Source organism: Tripterygium wilfordii, chromosome 8 (genome assembly GCF_013401445.1).
Source record: "Tripterygium wilfordii isolate XIE 37 chromosome 8, ASM1340144v1, whole genome shotgun sequence".
Lineage (NCBI taxonomy): Eukaryota > Viridiplantae > Streptophyta > Magnoliopsida > Celastrales > Celastraceae > Tripterygium > Tripterygium wilfordii.
Window position 1 is genome coordinate 709,251 of NC_052239.1, and position 15,819 is coordinate 725,069.

Here is a 15,819-nt window from a genome sequence, read left to right on the forward strand (position 1 = left end):
AGGAAGCTTTGGTGTACGTGTCTTGCCACCTCTTGCATGGCGGTGTCTATGGTTCTGGATTGCACGACACGTATGCCATGTCTGCTTATACACGTGGTGTTCGTTCCTTTGGTTTTGCTGTGGATAATCTTCTTCTGATGCAGTTACCAATATCAATAGAAACTGGCCTTATCAATAATGGAGTCTCAAGTCCACATAGGGCCATAATGGAGTAAGTGTCCAGTGCTGACAGTATCGTTAGTGGTACACCTGGCACTTATGAATCATGATTTAATATTAGCATCAGTCTTCATCACTTGTGTAGGCTTCTGCGTATTGGTATTGATTGTATAGAACTAATGAACTATGGGGCCGAGGGTATAGGGATGACAATTGATCGGGTACTCTTTCAATTAGAAAATACCAAAACAGTTTTCATTTAAGATAATCTATACCAAAACCGTTCCTAAACCATTTAAAAAACCATTTAAATTTCTAAACCCGGAACCATTCCATGACCGTTTATCATCGGGTACCCGTTTACCATTTAACTTTTAATATTTTTATTTTTTTCTTTGATGATTATGTTAATATAAATTAATATTGAGTATGATTTATATTAATTATGATTTTATAATTCAAATTAGTCTAATTTATAGTTTTATTAGTATGTTTCTATAAATATATACGTTTTAATATGCTTTATGATGTTATAATTTAGTATCATAGTAGTATACCTTTATAAATGATTTATAATATTATTACTATAATGAATCTTTTTATTAAACGGTTCGGGTACTCTAAACCCGGCATTAAAAACCAAATCCGACCCTAAACCATGACGGGTTTGAAAACCAAAACCAAAACCGTTTTCAAAACTTATGGGATCTGTTTTCAGGTTTTAAATGGATCGGATATCCTGTGAATAATGCTCGGATCTATTTTTTTTGCTATCCCTATGGGGCACATATTGGGCTGGCCATAGAAATTTTAGAAACCTTGAGAAATAGATATCCACAAATGTACGTGGAGGATTACTAGCAGAGCAGGTTTTTTTGTTGGAATAAGAACTTTGATTGAGCAATTGGTTCTTTCCATGAAAAAAGAAAATTTGAACATTTGGTCAACATCAATACATTCTGAACTAAAAAATGGTGAAAATGAAATAGAGATTTGACTTTTGTGTCATAAGTGGTCAAAGCACGAATCAACTATGACCAATTTTACGTGGGTCAAAGCTCATGGTTAAAAAAAATTATGACCATCCTACTCTTATGGGTCACTGGAGTATAGGCCCAGTATTAAAGTGGCCATGTTCTGACTTCTGGACAGCAAGAAAAATGGGAAATTAATAGTTTATAGCCCACTATTTACAACAGTGGGCCTTGTCTTTGTTCTTTGTTCGGCTCGACAGGAGAGAGAATTCATACTTTTAGTCCACGATTTACAAAACAAAGCCGGAAGAATTTATATTTATAATTTTTTTTATCAAACGTACTAAGTCTTTTTAATTCATTTTCTAAAGTTCGATTCCAATTTTTTTAAAAATTGTTTTTTGATAAAGAAAAAAGTTTTTATTTAAATTTATCAATTTAATAATATTTAAATTATTATTTTAAAATTCACATACTTTAAATTCGACCGCCAAATTTTTACATTTCACGGCGCAACTTAACAATCCCGCAACCCTTGTAAACACCCTATTCCCTACCGCCAAATTTTAGTTTCCAATTCCTTTGATCCAAAATTCGTTCCCTAACGTCTCTTTCACTCCTTCGCCCTCTGAAACTACTTCAACCTAAACAGTCACCTTCACATACGATCTCGTTTTCTTCAATGCCGATTACTTCGCCTCCTCTTTCTCTCCAATGGAAACCCTAAATCGTGGTGCGTGATGCGCAACTTAGGAATACTCTCAGGATAAAGACTTCACCGCCATAGCTGTTTTTTATTCCAAAATTCAGTCACCAACGTCTCTTTTTCCTCCTTCGTCCTCTCAAAAGCCTGGAACCGCCAATCTTCATCCGACATGCGAACTCGTTTTCTCAACACCGATTACTTCGCCTCTTCTTCCTCTCCAATCGAAATCCCGAGGTTCCTCAATCTCCCGATCCCTCATCTACCTCCTTCGCGTCTATTTAACTACTACGAAGACAATCTCCCTATTGATTCGCCGCTAGATGTCTCTCTCGTGATCGAGAGATTGCCGATCGATCTAGCTCTCTCTAAGTTTTTGGCAGAAGTGATTCCTCAACCTGTCGATGTCAGATATGAAGATTTTGAGGCTGATCGCTTCCGAGACAATGAAGGTTCTGCTGACAACGAAGGGAGAGTTGAGTCTCGATTCTATAAGGCATACAACTTCTGATTCGTACTTTATAGTTTATACCTAATTTCATCCGTGCAATTGTGTTTGAAATTTCACGATTCTGATTTATCTTTCATCAGGAGGACATTTGTTTTTGCCTTGAACTTACGTTCAGAAATCTAGATAATGCATATTTTTTTATGTAGTTTTTCATTAGTTTTCACTAGAAAATGTATCTGCAGGCATGTAGGAATTTTTCGTTTGTGTGTAAATATGTGACTTCAAGTAAAATTGACTCTGAATTTCGTTCTGATGATTTATCATCATGCTCGTGGGGTGTTAATTGACCTAATCAATGCCACAGTTGAAGTTTACATGTGAGCAATGCTGATTGTTATTTTTGGTTAAGTTGATACATGAGGAGAAGCCTAGCACTTAAACTTTTCAATATAATTTGTGACTAATTTAGATCCTTACATAAAACTTGCAATTATTGCCTTTTGTTAGGTACCGACACTTTTTTCTTTGTTCCTTTTGTTTATTCCTGGCATCACTTTCTAATTCGGGCCAGGAATTTAATATTCCATTAAGTATTTAAGAAGCTATTGATTGATCACTAATTGATTATTTACATTTCCTCTATATTTGACTTCACAGTAGTAGAAATAAGTTGGAGGATTCTGAAACAAGTGATTGTTACTCTCTGTGGCTCCATCTATTGTCTATATTTGTATTTAATTGCAGAAAGACGCTGAGACATTCTATGAGGAGGGAGAAGTGGAAAATCACGGATGTTTTGGATCTCAAACTCTGGATGTTGAATTATCAAGAGTATGGTTGTCTCTACTTAAATTGTTGTTGTTGTTGTGGTTTTTTCCCCCCCCCACCGTCAATTTTAGCTTGTTTTCTTAACCTTTTCTCTTAAGAAGTGTTGTCAATTCAGGAAAATAACGGGACTTCTCGCGATACCAACAATTTTGAAATAGTCCAATTTGAGACACAAGTGCTGGATGTATTCTCGGTAAAGTCAGAAAATTATATGGACTTGGATCTTCCTTGATTCTAAATCTATATAAATTCATTTTTACATATACCATTCATGCAATTTTGCAGGAGAGTGCCTGCTTTTTTGAGAAAGAGGAGATGCAGATTTTCTTTAAAGTTCTAGAAATTGAGCATAATGTTGTAAATACCTGAACCATCTTTTCTCTCATAGTATTTGTGTAATGCATTTCTGTCTTATACTTCGTAATGGACAAGCTACCTTGGGATTTAACAATAACCAGGAATCATCATTTTGAATGGCATTTATTTGGTAGTTCTTTTGTACTACAGTTCTTCCTCACTTTGTGATTGTAGAAGTGATTACAAAAATTGATAGAGTAGATTGAAGAAAGTTTTACCAATTGTTGATTTTATGAGAGAGGCTGAAGACCGGTCTTAATCTGGGAAATGTGGGAAAGGCTCTCATAGATTCTGAATGTTTCTAGTTTCTGGTTTGTTCCGCTGTTTGTGTTTCTATAATCATAATTATAAATCAAGATTTGGTCTAACTTGTGCTCTCTCTCAGGATATGCTCAAGCCCGGGCTTACTATACAGTATTCTGATGAGGTTCAAGAATCAGTTTATTCCGTAGAAGATGTTCCAGTCGAGTGTCCAATGGAAAAAACAGCCCATGTGTCTGAAGATGCTGGTTCAGTTCTGGATAAAACAAAGTACCACCTTAGCACTTTCCCTCTATTAGAAGTGGAAGAGACAAACCTGGGATTTCTTTCAAACGTGAATGTGGCGGATGAACTTATTTCACTTCTTGAAAATATTGAATCCCATGAGTGGACTAAAACGGATGAACTTCCTATTAGTGGAAAGGGCCTTTTAGGTTATATGGGGTATGATATCGTAGAGCTTCATTTGGATCATTATCTGTCAAAGCAGTACCTTGAATCTGAACTAGCCTCCCTGGATGTGTTTGAGAGAGTCGACATTATAAGCACGGTGGATTCTCTGGAAATGAACGAGGACTCTGCATTTCATCAATGGGCATCAGACAGTGACTCTTCCTTGTTAGCGAGCCCAGTTATTTTTCAGGAGTTTGAGGTTATTGATGTGAACTCATCTCATCTTTTTGAAATATTCTTTGACACTGAAAGAATATATGGGCTGGAAACATGTGACTCTCCATTCAGAAAGGACATGAACTTTAAAATTTTTGATGAATTGATTGTCAGTAATGAGCTAACGCTGCTAGATGACGCATTCAAATCATTGCCTATACCCATTGTCTCTGATCATGCAAGGATAAGATCACTTGATATCGTAATTGAGGAGGTACTAGCTGAAGTAAAACAAGAACCCTTCTCTACAGCTCATGAAATATACTTGGATTGGCATCTTTTGGATGGAGATAAATGCAACTGTCAAACTTATTCTCCCTATCAGAATATGTTGGCAGAGAAAGACATGATTATCACCAAATTTGATTGGAAATCTGATAATGATGAAAACTTGGAGTTTAATTTCATTCTCTCTGATGATGCATTGACTGGGCCAAATGCAGAAGAACACAGGGAATCATTGAACATGGTTTCTGATGGTATTATGCTTGATGTTAACATTAATCTTATGGGAGTTGCTTCAAGTAAGTCGTCGGAGGAAAAATCTCCAAAATTAGAAAATGGAGATCAATTAGCTGGAAAAAGTTCAGTACGGGCTTCGTTGCTATTTAAAAGTATGTCACACTTCAATGATTTTGACATTTTTTTAAATCCTCAGAAAGCTAATGTTGGTGCAAATGTTGAATCTTCTGTGAAGGCTCTAGATTATAATTCTACCATTTGCAAGGCTTCATCTGGCTACTCATCAGCAGCACATACATCTACTGGTATACAGTTTCAGCAGTGGGTTATCACTTTATATAAAGTTAAGCTGTCTGATGATATATTGGCCCTCATTGACAATTTTGAAAAGAGATATCTTGCCATCCTGCAGAATGAGACAGATATGATAAATGCACCTCATTTGTATTCAGCAGCCAATGATCTTAAATTGCTCAGCCTATCAAAAGAAACACTGATGGACTATATTAAGAAGAGAAGTCTTCACAGAACTACTATTAGTGAAGATGAAACAATTATGGACTTTTTCAGTTTGTGTGTAATTAAACAGACTGCATGGTATTTGAGTTTCTTTGGCATCCACGCTGCTCATCTGTACATTAACAAGATATCTCAAGCGCTTGAGTGCTTGAAATCAAGATTAGGTGTGTTGCAGTCGCTGATTGAAGATTCACATGAGAAAGCAGAGAGAGAAATAACTAGGTCACATCCTTTATTATCTGTTATCTACGAGATTTTGCAGCCAAACAATGCCAAAAATAGTTTGAAGGTTTTGATTGTCACTGACAGAGTTTTTTGGAGGCCATTAAAGCATTTGCTGATGTCCATGGAAATATCATCCAGTGAGCTTCAAGAATCTTATTCCGACACAAATCAACCAGATGGATATTACAGTGGCGATGTTGCAAAAGATAAAACAGATTTTCTGCTGGTTTCAGAATGTGTATTAGTTCCTCATGAGTAAGTTTTAATCTCAGAAGATTGAAATAACATGAAATATTTTTCACATGCTTTCTGAAATTTACCGATATATCTATTTTCTCTCTAATCCATAAAATCTCTTGTTTGATACTGTAAAACTCAAGCTTAGACATTTGGGAAAATATTAATAACTGACTCAATGTCCTGCGATATATGTTTCAGTCATTCTGTCTACTTTCCAGGTCTTTTTTTTTTTTTGCGTGGAAAAACTGAGGGAAAACAATGAATATAGAAACAGAAAAGGGAAAACTCAGAGATCATTGTTTCCGCAGTTTTGGTGAAAGTGACATAGGTTTGTGATGTTATTCACCATTTAAGTAATGAAGAAGTTACTAACTTGGGTATAAAATAATATATGAGCTTTCTAAAATTAGTAGCATATTTGTTATGATGATTTTATTTAAACTGGAATTGACGCCTTAGAAACACATTCGAATTGATTGTTCTTTTGTTGATTAGCACTTTAGCATTATATGCTCAACTATATGAAATGCTGTATCCACTGCAAGAGTGTAGCCAATTGAACAATGTCATGAATCTAAATGGAACGTATGCCAGATTCTTTTTACATACAAAATGATAAATATGTGGAGATTAATGTTATAGGCTTACATCACGGGTTCATGATGAGTCTTTTCATGTTAGCCACGAGCTTATAAGATCCAAATCTTTTGGTGAATGCTTTTAGCTTGAGGCATTGGCTTAGTTGATGATACTAGATCAGGAGTTAATGCGGAGTTGGAAGTACAGAGACATCTCTAATATCTAGGAACTTTACATTTTAAAATAGTGGGACTTGATGATGGTTCGGAAAAGAGTTCTTGGGTTTGTAGGTTATTTACTATTTTTATTCAAAGTGTAGTTAGTTGTTAACCTATAGGAGTATCTTATTCTCTGACACTTGTTTAGTGACTACACTCTTAGAGCATAGCCTTGTTGGTTAACAAACTTTTCAAGCAATGTAGAGACAGAGTTCAGTTTGATAAGATATTAGTTTAGGAAAGGCTGGCATATCACATGGCAAAAAATCCTACGCATGAAATGCGGAAATGCAAGGAAGAATTTGGAACGATAGTTAAACCTTAATGCATGGTGATATTACTTTCAGTGATGTGAAATGCTGATAGTTGGGGCTCTTGAATTTCTGCATATATGTTTTAATGCTCTGAGATTTGGCTCAGTTTAGTATAAAGTACTTTCAGCATACGTTTCTTATTTTGGACTTTTATTGCTGAGTATCTGCTTTGTTGCCAAATGATAATTGGCTTAAACTTCAAAGCTGATATTTACTTTGAGGGTACATTTTAATGTTTAGTTAACATTAGATGTTTCAAAGCAATGATTATAAGTGCTTTATTTCTCTTCAAGCCATGTTTCTGCGTCTTTTCCATTCAACAAGTTCAGCATGATCTTGGAATATGGAGGTTCCTATGGCATGTCTAGAATATCTTCACTTTCCCCACAGTCTGCTGTCTTGCCTCGACTTCACTTCTTGAAGGTTGATCTGGATAACTTTGGTGCTTGCAAAGCACTTTGTGAAGGTTTTGGCATGACTAAATACTTTGACTCGAGCACTGTAAGTTTCTGGTCCCCTCTTGTAAGTTTACATTGGCCATCTAGAATAATAACAATGTTGCACAACAAATTTTGGTGTAATACTATGTACGCTATACAGGATGAGGACTGTAAATTTAAGGAGATATTGTCTATATGGGTTTTAACAGAAAATTTAAAGAATTCTACTTCAAAGAGAAGTTTTTTCCAAGCACTCATTTATCAAAATGGGATGGAATACTATGTGAAAGAACATGAAGATTTCTGAAACTACTGAAATTTTGGATATTACCAAATTTATGTTTCATTATGTTGGACTGCTCTGATGTGGAGTGAAGCCTGAAAACTCTACAGTTTCCAAGAAGAGTAGAAAACGTGACTTTAAGATCGACAATTAAAGTCAGACTTTAACTAAAAGATATATTGGTGAAGGAAACCTTAACTGTGACTTGTCTGAACTGAACTTTACCACATAACATTTGCATCGGACAACTATTAAGGAATCATGGGATCTAGTTTACTCATATTTTATATGACGTCCATGATGGTGAGGAATGTAGTAAAGCTGTTTAGGAACTGATTTACATATTTTGTAAAACAAAAGATGAAAGCATAGGATTTGGGAATGTTCAAGGCATTAGAATGTCAAAGAATTTGCATATGAACGCTCTTCTGTTGCTTCGTGTTATCTATTATTTCTTCCGTATCTTTTTCAAATTTCTATTGTTTCTTTAAGGGCAAATCTCATATGTTCACAGCCAAGTTCTGGACCTTGTTTATGGCTTGTGTTTTTCAGTTACATCCCTTTTGACCTATTTTATGATCAATAGAATCTCATACCATTACTCTAGGTAAGATAGAACAGTAGGGACTAGGGTGAATGAAAACCACAGATGGATTATGAGTGAGAAGCTATTGTCCTTTAGAGATCCCAGAAGACCTAAAATTGTGAAGAAAAAAATTATGGATGGCCAATGGTGTGGTGGACAGTTGGAGAGTTGAATGTTCTGTTTTCTTTGCCCTCATGATCACTTTGCTCAATTTTCTTACCCAGAGTGAGTTCAATTCGGGACCAATCTATTACTACTGGATATGTTCTATGAATTTTATATGTACTCAACATGATATTGTCTGCAAAGATAGGATCTAAGTGTATCTATAAAAAAAAAAACTCTCGGAATTAGCTGTCAATTTAGTTTTCACATAATTATTTTCTTCATGCTGGGTTATCGCATATCAGTATCCAAGCCTACTTTGGATCTCATACGCCAGACTTCTCCATCTCTATGCTAGGTTGAAGAGTCTCATTCTTCTCTGCGCCCGGGTGAGATTATAAATTTGCAGAAGTTGGAGGAGTTGCTGAATTTTGTGCCCATTAGGGACATTAGATCTTCAGAAACTGCAGACAAAGTAAAAGATTGCTGCATGCCTCTGCCAGTCCCTTGTACATCACATGTGCGCGAATCTGAGCAGATTCAACAGGGCATCTTGCCTTTCGTTGACAGGGTCATTATTGTGAACACTCAAAATATTGACAAGGACATGATTGTATCCAGAAGGAGTATGTACCAAAAGATTCTCGCACTGGAGAAAGGAGGAACACAGGTTGTAGAACGTGATTTGGATCTTCCTGTGGATATCATTATCAGCTCTGCTATTTGCTTGGTGTGGTATGATTGCAGAAACATAGGAAAAAAAGCAACCAGCTTAGACGAAGCTTCTTCTTGCTTGCCTTTGTGCATTGAGAATATTGCCACAGATATCTTGACGTCGCTAAGCTTTAAGTTTGGCTGCTGTATCTTGGTAATCACCAGACCACATTTGATATAGTGATTTTCCCTTTATTTCTCTATCATTTCAACAAAATCACAGTACTTTAAATAAGTAATATTCTTGAATTTTCTTGGGTTCTTGGGACACATTCAACTACCTGCATGTTAGTTTTTTAATTGGAAAAACCATTCTGTAGCACTCGCTACGTAGTGGAGAGGGATCTAACTTTCCTGGGCCAAAATATTTTCATTACTGCTCCTATATCATATCATCTGTGAGAGTTTTCCTTCTCAGCATGTGGACTGATCATTTTAAGCATGACAATGGAGATCTAGAGGGAAACTTAAAACAAATCTTTTTGTGTATTTTTACTTAATCAGAATTGATTATCCACTTTGTCGTGATGGTTCTGTTTTGCTCGCTGGGGTCAGATTCAGCTGAACTCGGAGATAGTTCGTACATGGTTGTGCTGGTTCATTTGCCTGCAACGGATTTGAGATTTACTCCAACTATATTCAGATTGATGGGAAAGTATAATTTACAGTAGAATATATTATATTTGAATGATTTGCATGGATGCTATCTAATTCTTCATCTATTGAACTTGTCATCCTATATTTATCCATTTCTCCTACTTAATTATTTTTCAGCTCTTTGAGGGAGAAATCAACTTCCTTTCCACTGTAATGGAATCCTCAGATGGGCTCTATGCAGCTGCAGCAAGCCTGGGAATTGACCTACAGCTATTCTATTCCTATTCATTCGAGTCAACGAATGAAATTATATTGGGTTGCATCAGATGTGCTAGTAAGTTGAGTAACTGCCTGTATCCCAAAATGCCTGAGTCAGAAACTCTTGCAGAATCATTCCTAACAAAGTTTCCGTCAATTAATCCACTGACAGCTCATGCAATACTGTCTGAAGAAATGCTCATTGAGTTTCTTGAGTGTTCACATGACAGCAGGATCCGTGCAATTCAAAAGTACCATGTTTCTGAAGAAATTGTTGCTCTATTTAGTGCTCTGAGCATATATGGTGAGCGGGAGGATTCAAAATCTATAATGACAGACTGCTCCTCTTCAGTATCTTCAGGTCCAGACTCGGACAAATGTCATATGAAAGTCGGTTCTGACATAAAACGACAGAAATGCATAGCAAGCCCTCCCAAAGTGGATTTAAGAATGGACAAATTATTGCATTCTGGGATACCAAACGAATTACCCAATGGCATCATGCTTCAGTTTTCCGAGCCATGTAATCATTGGATGTCCAAACATCTAGATGAATTTGATGAGTTAGATATGCCCGATTCATCTTTTTATGATTTATTCAGTGATAAGCAGAAACTTAATTCTTCTCGAGTTTTGAAGACATATGGTGATGAAAACTCCAAAGATGCTTTGATATTAGATGAGTTTAAAAGTTCCAGATCATCCTTGAGTGAGAAATTGTTCGGGCAAAATCTCGGACTGGCTACATTGAGCAATGTGGATTTATATCCCACCAATAAATCTGAGAACCATCGTGATGGCTTTATAGGTGAAGTGATTGACCTCACTCGTAGTCCATTAGTGTATGATAAATTTTCTATTGACAATGTTACATACTCGTATTTTGCACCTGAACTGGAAAAAGATTCAACAAGAAAACCTAAGATTGTGAGAAGACTATCTTTTGATAAAAGTGATAACCCTGCTTTCCAAGTGGATGCAAAGGTCAATTCTGGTTCAGATGTACAGACTTTTGTAAAAGATAGGAGACAGAGGTTACAAGAAAAAGGTGATGAACGAAATGACCTAGAGGAGGAATCAATGCAAAGATCAGCAGGAGTTTCCAAGCAGCTAGCTTTCAAAGAGGGTCTATCGCACTATGGTGCAACACCGCTGTCAAAAGCCATTGGTTCAGTCCATCCACAGCCAGGATCACCCTGGACAATGGAGTTTCTTAACAGAATTAGGGAAAAGAGCAGACTGCGGCAGCAGTCCCTTCCGTATGAAGCACCTTCACCAGGTAATGCACGGAATACATCACGAGCTACAAAGAGAAGAAGTCCATCGATCCTTGAATTTTTCAGGTACCAGGGAAGCAGCTCACATGGTAAAATACCTGGAGGAAAGAGGCAGAAACAATCTATACGATCATCAAGCTCATCCAAGAATGAGGGTGCTTCGACTCCTTTTCAGCCAACGTGGACACCAATTGACAAGAGAGCTAGACAGGTACCATATAAAGTCCCGTCAGCATTTATCCACGGATCTTTTTTTTAAGGTTGTTTAACCAAACTATAGGTCACTGTTTCAATTACTTGAACAGCCTCTCCAAGGCTTCGTATATCATTCCCCTCCCAGTACTCACTTCCACCATGGGAGTTTTGTGCATGAGAGTTAACCTTTACAGCTTTACCTTTATTATCGTAACAGACTTATGTGCCATGCAGACTCTATCTTTTGCCATGAACGGAAGTGAAAACCAAGCTAAACTGGTCTGGAGTGATGGCAATACTCATTGTCCGAGCAAAAAATTTCAGAATCATTTTTGATGAAGCTATAGGGTGGTTCCTAACTTGGATACACATGTATGCTGTCTATTTTTTTCCTTCTTTGAAGCTAAAGAACAATCATAATTTCTTTTGCAGATTTTTTTGGACGTGGTTTATATGTCCAACCCAGTTGGTGTCAACTTGACGGTCACTTCAACATTTTGTTTGAAGCATACATGTGAACATGCTTCAACAAGTAAGATCCAACACCATGTCTTTTACTATAAATATTGAATATTTTTTCCCTTTTTTGAGGGGAAAATATAAAAAGAGGATTGTCTGAGGTTTTTATGCATTTGATATGGAGGCTTATGGGACAGAAACAACGCTGACCCTCTGATGTTAACTGCCTTCACTTTAATTGAACAGTTTACCACATGCCAACCTCCCTTTTTTGGTGAAGAGGGAACCCACCGAGAGCACAGTCCATCGGATACTTGTTGTTGCCAAGGTGTTGCCTTTCACCTTCAACCTCTGCAAATTTAGGACTTATCTCTGAATATCTCTCTTGCATCTCCTTTAACTCGTTTTCCATACTTATGTTCTTTCCCTTTAGAACTGCCATCTCAGACAACAGTTCTGTAAGTTTAAAAGTGGATACTTCAAACCCTTCCTCTGTGCAAGTTTCCACTTGTCTGTGAAAGAGGCGAAAATGGAGTCAAAATGGACTCAGATATGAAACAATGAACTTAAAACTCACCATGTTGTATGACTATACCTTTCAAATGGCCCTTTGTGCTCTTTCTTCTTTTTCTGAAGAAACTCATTACTGCCTTGGAATGTTGTACAAGATCCTATGGAGTCAAAAGTCATATTATGGACGGGACGGATATAAGATAATGAAAAGCATAAATTAGACTGGCTATAGAAAAAAAATTTTGTAAAATTTTCCAAAATACCATTTGTAACACATGTTTGCCTGGCATCACCTCCCTTTTTGCTTTGTGATTGTTTTTGAGCTTGAAACAGCAACATCAGGCTGTACCACAAACTACATTGACTCTATGTGTGTGCTAAGATTCATGTAAGAAGCACGAACCTAATGAATTCAGATATGCGACCCTAATTGTTCTCGAGTTATTTTGCGTTGGTCTCTAGTTCTTTGATGATGCTTTTGTTTCTTTGGAGATGACTCTTCTGTGTTTCCATTCCAGATAGTGTAATGTACTGATTCTGTAATTATTTTTTTGTGTGTGAATGAAATATAAGTATTTATCACATATGAAATTTGATGACAAACGAAAAAGTTTGAAAGTCTTAAGTCATGCAAAAAGGCGTGAGAAAATGTTGAAGGACTATGCTAACACATGATTAGGCAAGGACTTATGAGCTGAGCTATATTCCTAATGTATACTTATCATTCCTGAAAATGCAATCTTATCAACTTATATTTCTAACAAATGATATATTGTTTTTGATCCAAAAGTAGATAATTACCTCTACCGAGTTCAGTTTTATCTTCAACCGGGAATCTCTTCATCATCGTAAGGAAGCAAGGTGAACTCATTGTTTGTTGGAGTTTATTCTTTTTCATCTGAAGATGTGTTCCATCGATTGTTGAGCTTTTCCTCTAAGCTGGTACTTTTTTCTTCCTTCTTCTGTTGCTTTTTTTTTTAGATTCAAGTATTTGTTTCCTCAGGTGTTTTTTTTTTCCTGATTTTTCTTCCAACAGCCTGCGCACTAACTCACTATACTGGGATCTTATGCCTTCTACTTCTGACAACAAATTCTCGACCATTTTTTCGTTTTTATCCTTCATAGACTTCATGATGATTAATTCTTCCTGTGATTTTTCTGCTTCCTTATTTGCCAAAGAATATTTTGTCTCTAATTCATCCTGTTCTCTCTTCCATCTTTGTATTATCATTTCTTTTTCTCTAAGTGATTCCATCATGTACTATGTTTCATCTCTGAATTTTGATCTTGTTCAAACTGCTTAGAGGTTACTGTAAGACTTTCTATTTTGGCTTTGAGCACTTGGATTTCCCTTTCCTTTTCCCTCTACTTGTCCTGCTTTTGAGCATATGTCAGTTGCATGGACTTCTCATCCAGTTCCAACGAAAACTGTTCCATAACATTTTCTTTTGAACTTATTTGGCTCAATAGCTCTTCCAATTTAATTTTATTCTGATCTTTTGAAAGCTGAAGTTCTTCACAGGCATTTAGAAGCTTTTCTTCTAGAGTTCTTTTCTGCTGACGGAGTTCATCAGCTTTCGTTACTTGTTGCTTCTGTTTGAGATGCATCTCTAGTTCTTCTCTATGTTGCCCTTGGATCTCCAATTCATCACACAGGTCTGTAATCTGTTGCTCAAGTAAACATACTCCATTCGTAGAATTACGGTCCTTCCCTGTTCTTGCTGGTAGTGGTTGAAGATCTCTCATCTCATTCATATCGGTGATGCAATATTTTCCTTGAACACCTTCAACATTCTTACTAAATTTTATCTTGGTGGAAAGTTGAGATATTTCTGTATCTCTTTGCTTTAACATTCCGTCTAGGTCTCTTACTGCAACAATTAACTCAGAGTTTGAATCTTGTGTTTTCTGGAGTTGCACCTTCAGACTGGCATTCAAGTCTCTCTTCCTGAAGCTCCCTCTTGATTTCTTCTAGAAGAGCATTTTTTACCTTCAATCTTTGTTGACAAATTTCTTTGAGGTCTCAAATTGCTCGATTTCTGTTTCTAGTGCGTCCCTCTCTTCCTGGAGGGTAATTATTTGCCTTGATAAATCTTGTTCTCATTTGCTCTCTTCTGCCATTTGTTTCCCAAGAGTCTGTAATCCAGTTCTGACATGGATAAGGTATAGCCGTATGGGCATTGACAAGTTATTGTTCATTCTGACACACACAAGTATACTTTTAAATTTTAAATTTATGCTAGATTGATCCAAATTTTCTTCTGGGTTACATGATTCGGTGAATTATCCAGTGTAGCGTATCATTTTTATGTGAATTAAAAGTTGAAATAATAAAAAAGCCATTGAAGTTAGAATTTGATATTGTAAAAGCCAGTTAGGGCCTGAGCCACAAATATTGATACTCAACTCTTTAGTTTCACAGATAAAGTGATCATAGCACCAGACGCTAGGTGGATGGTGAGACTGCTTAATGAGTTAATGGGACATGCATGCACAAGCTTTTGCCATTGTTGGTTAGTGGTTCGTTTGAATAGTTGAATAAATTTGCACTCATCATTTATTCAACTGCACGTCTAATGCACACCTATATCAATTGTGTTCTATTGTTAATCATCCTTAACTCTCTGCGTGCAGCTAGTTTATATATTAACTAGTTAAAAATGTAACAAGCAATTGATTGTCATTGTGCATGCTTACCACAAAAATATGAGAAGATATATTTTGTGATATTTAATCTTTGATAGGAATTAATGTTTGGATGTTGGATCAAGTGATGATGGTCTTTAAGGTTGTAAAATTCGCTTTCCAAACTAGAACGCATAATTGTTGGCGAAGTTGGTGTGCTTTGTGTTAATGCCCAACTTAGACAAGCTTTTAGTTGAAAAACCTTAAGGACGCCATTTATAGGACAACATCATATGTTACGATGACAAACTTGGCATGTTAATTGGTCTGACTTCTAAAATAAAGGAAGCTATAAAGAGGAAAACGTAGAATTGTACTCTCTGCTCATGATAAATATATATATGCAAGTGAAACACACACAATTATTTGATCCATTTGTGCCAACATGATACTTTCTCCAAAAAGAGGGATTTTCAAGTTTCTCTTTTCCATCGTTGTCAATAAAATGGGTTCAAAAAAGACTTTGCAATTCGTTTTAAATTATAGAGTTTACGATTTGATTTGTAGATTTTAAGGAATTGTAAAGTCTCCAAATCTTCAAGATATACTCATTTTAAGGCAAATATAGATATTATAATGAACTTGTGTCATACATAGAGAACTCACCAAATGTTTTTTTTTTTTGAAAATAACTTATATCCCTATTATTTTTCATTCATAACCGATCATAACATGATTATGTTATCTAATTACATTGAATTTCATTATTACATTGTTTGATTACATTGATTTTCGTTATTATATTATC

The 15,819-nt window shown here is 36.1% G+C and overlaps 1 protein-coding gene across 18 annotated transcripts; it reads left to right on the forward strand.

Annotated features, from left to right (window-relative positions):
* The first annotated feature begins 1,665 nt into the window (after nt 1-1,665).
* Nucleotides 1,666-15,150, forward strand: LOC120004331 (protein SHORTAGE IN CHIASMATA 1). Of its 18 annotated transcripts, none has more exons than XM_038853660.1 (14): nt 1,666-2,311; nt 3,032-3,118; nt 3,231-3,308; nt 3,401-3,472; nt 3,858-5,863; nt 7,253-7,460; nt 8,732-9,241; nt 9,862-11,221; nt 11,286-11,430; nt 11,649-11,762; nt 11,847-11,946; nt 12,120-12,201; nt 13,180-13,328; nt 14,809-15,150. In XM_038853660.1, exons 1-10 carry the CDS (start codon nt 2,009-2,011, stop codon nt 11,665-11,667), a joined length of 4,788 nt encoding a protein of 1,595 aa, XP_038709588.1. In that variant the 5' UTR covers nt 1,666-2,008; the 3' UTR covers nt 11,668-11,762; nt 11,847-11,946; nt 12,120-12,201; nt 13,180-13,328; nt 14,809-15,150. The 18 variants fall into 18 exon arrangements, with proteins under 18 accessions (XP_038709588.1, XP_038709589.1, XP_038709585.1 ...); XM_038853661.1 differs by having other exon boundaries at nt 11,649-11,758; nt 11,844-11,946; XM_038853657.1 differs by having other exon boundaries at nt 11,675-11,762.
* Nucleotides 15,151-15,819: the final 669 nt, after the last annotated feature.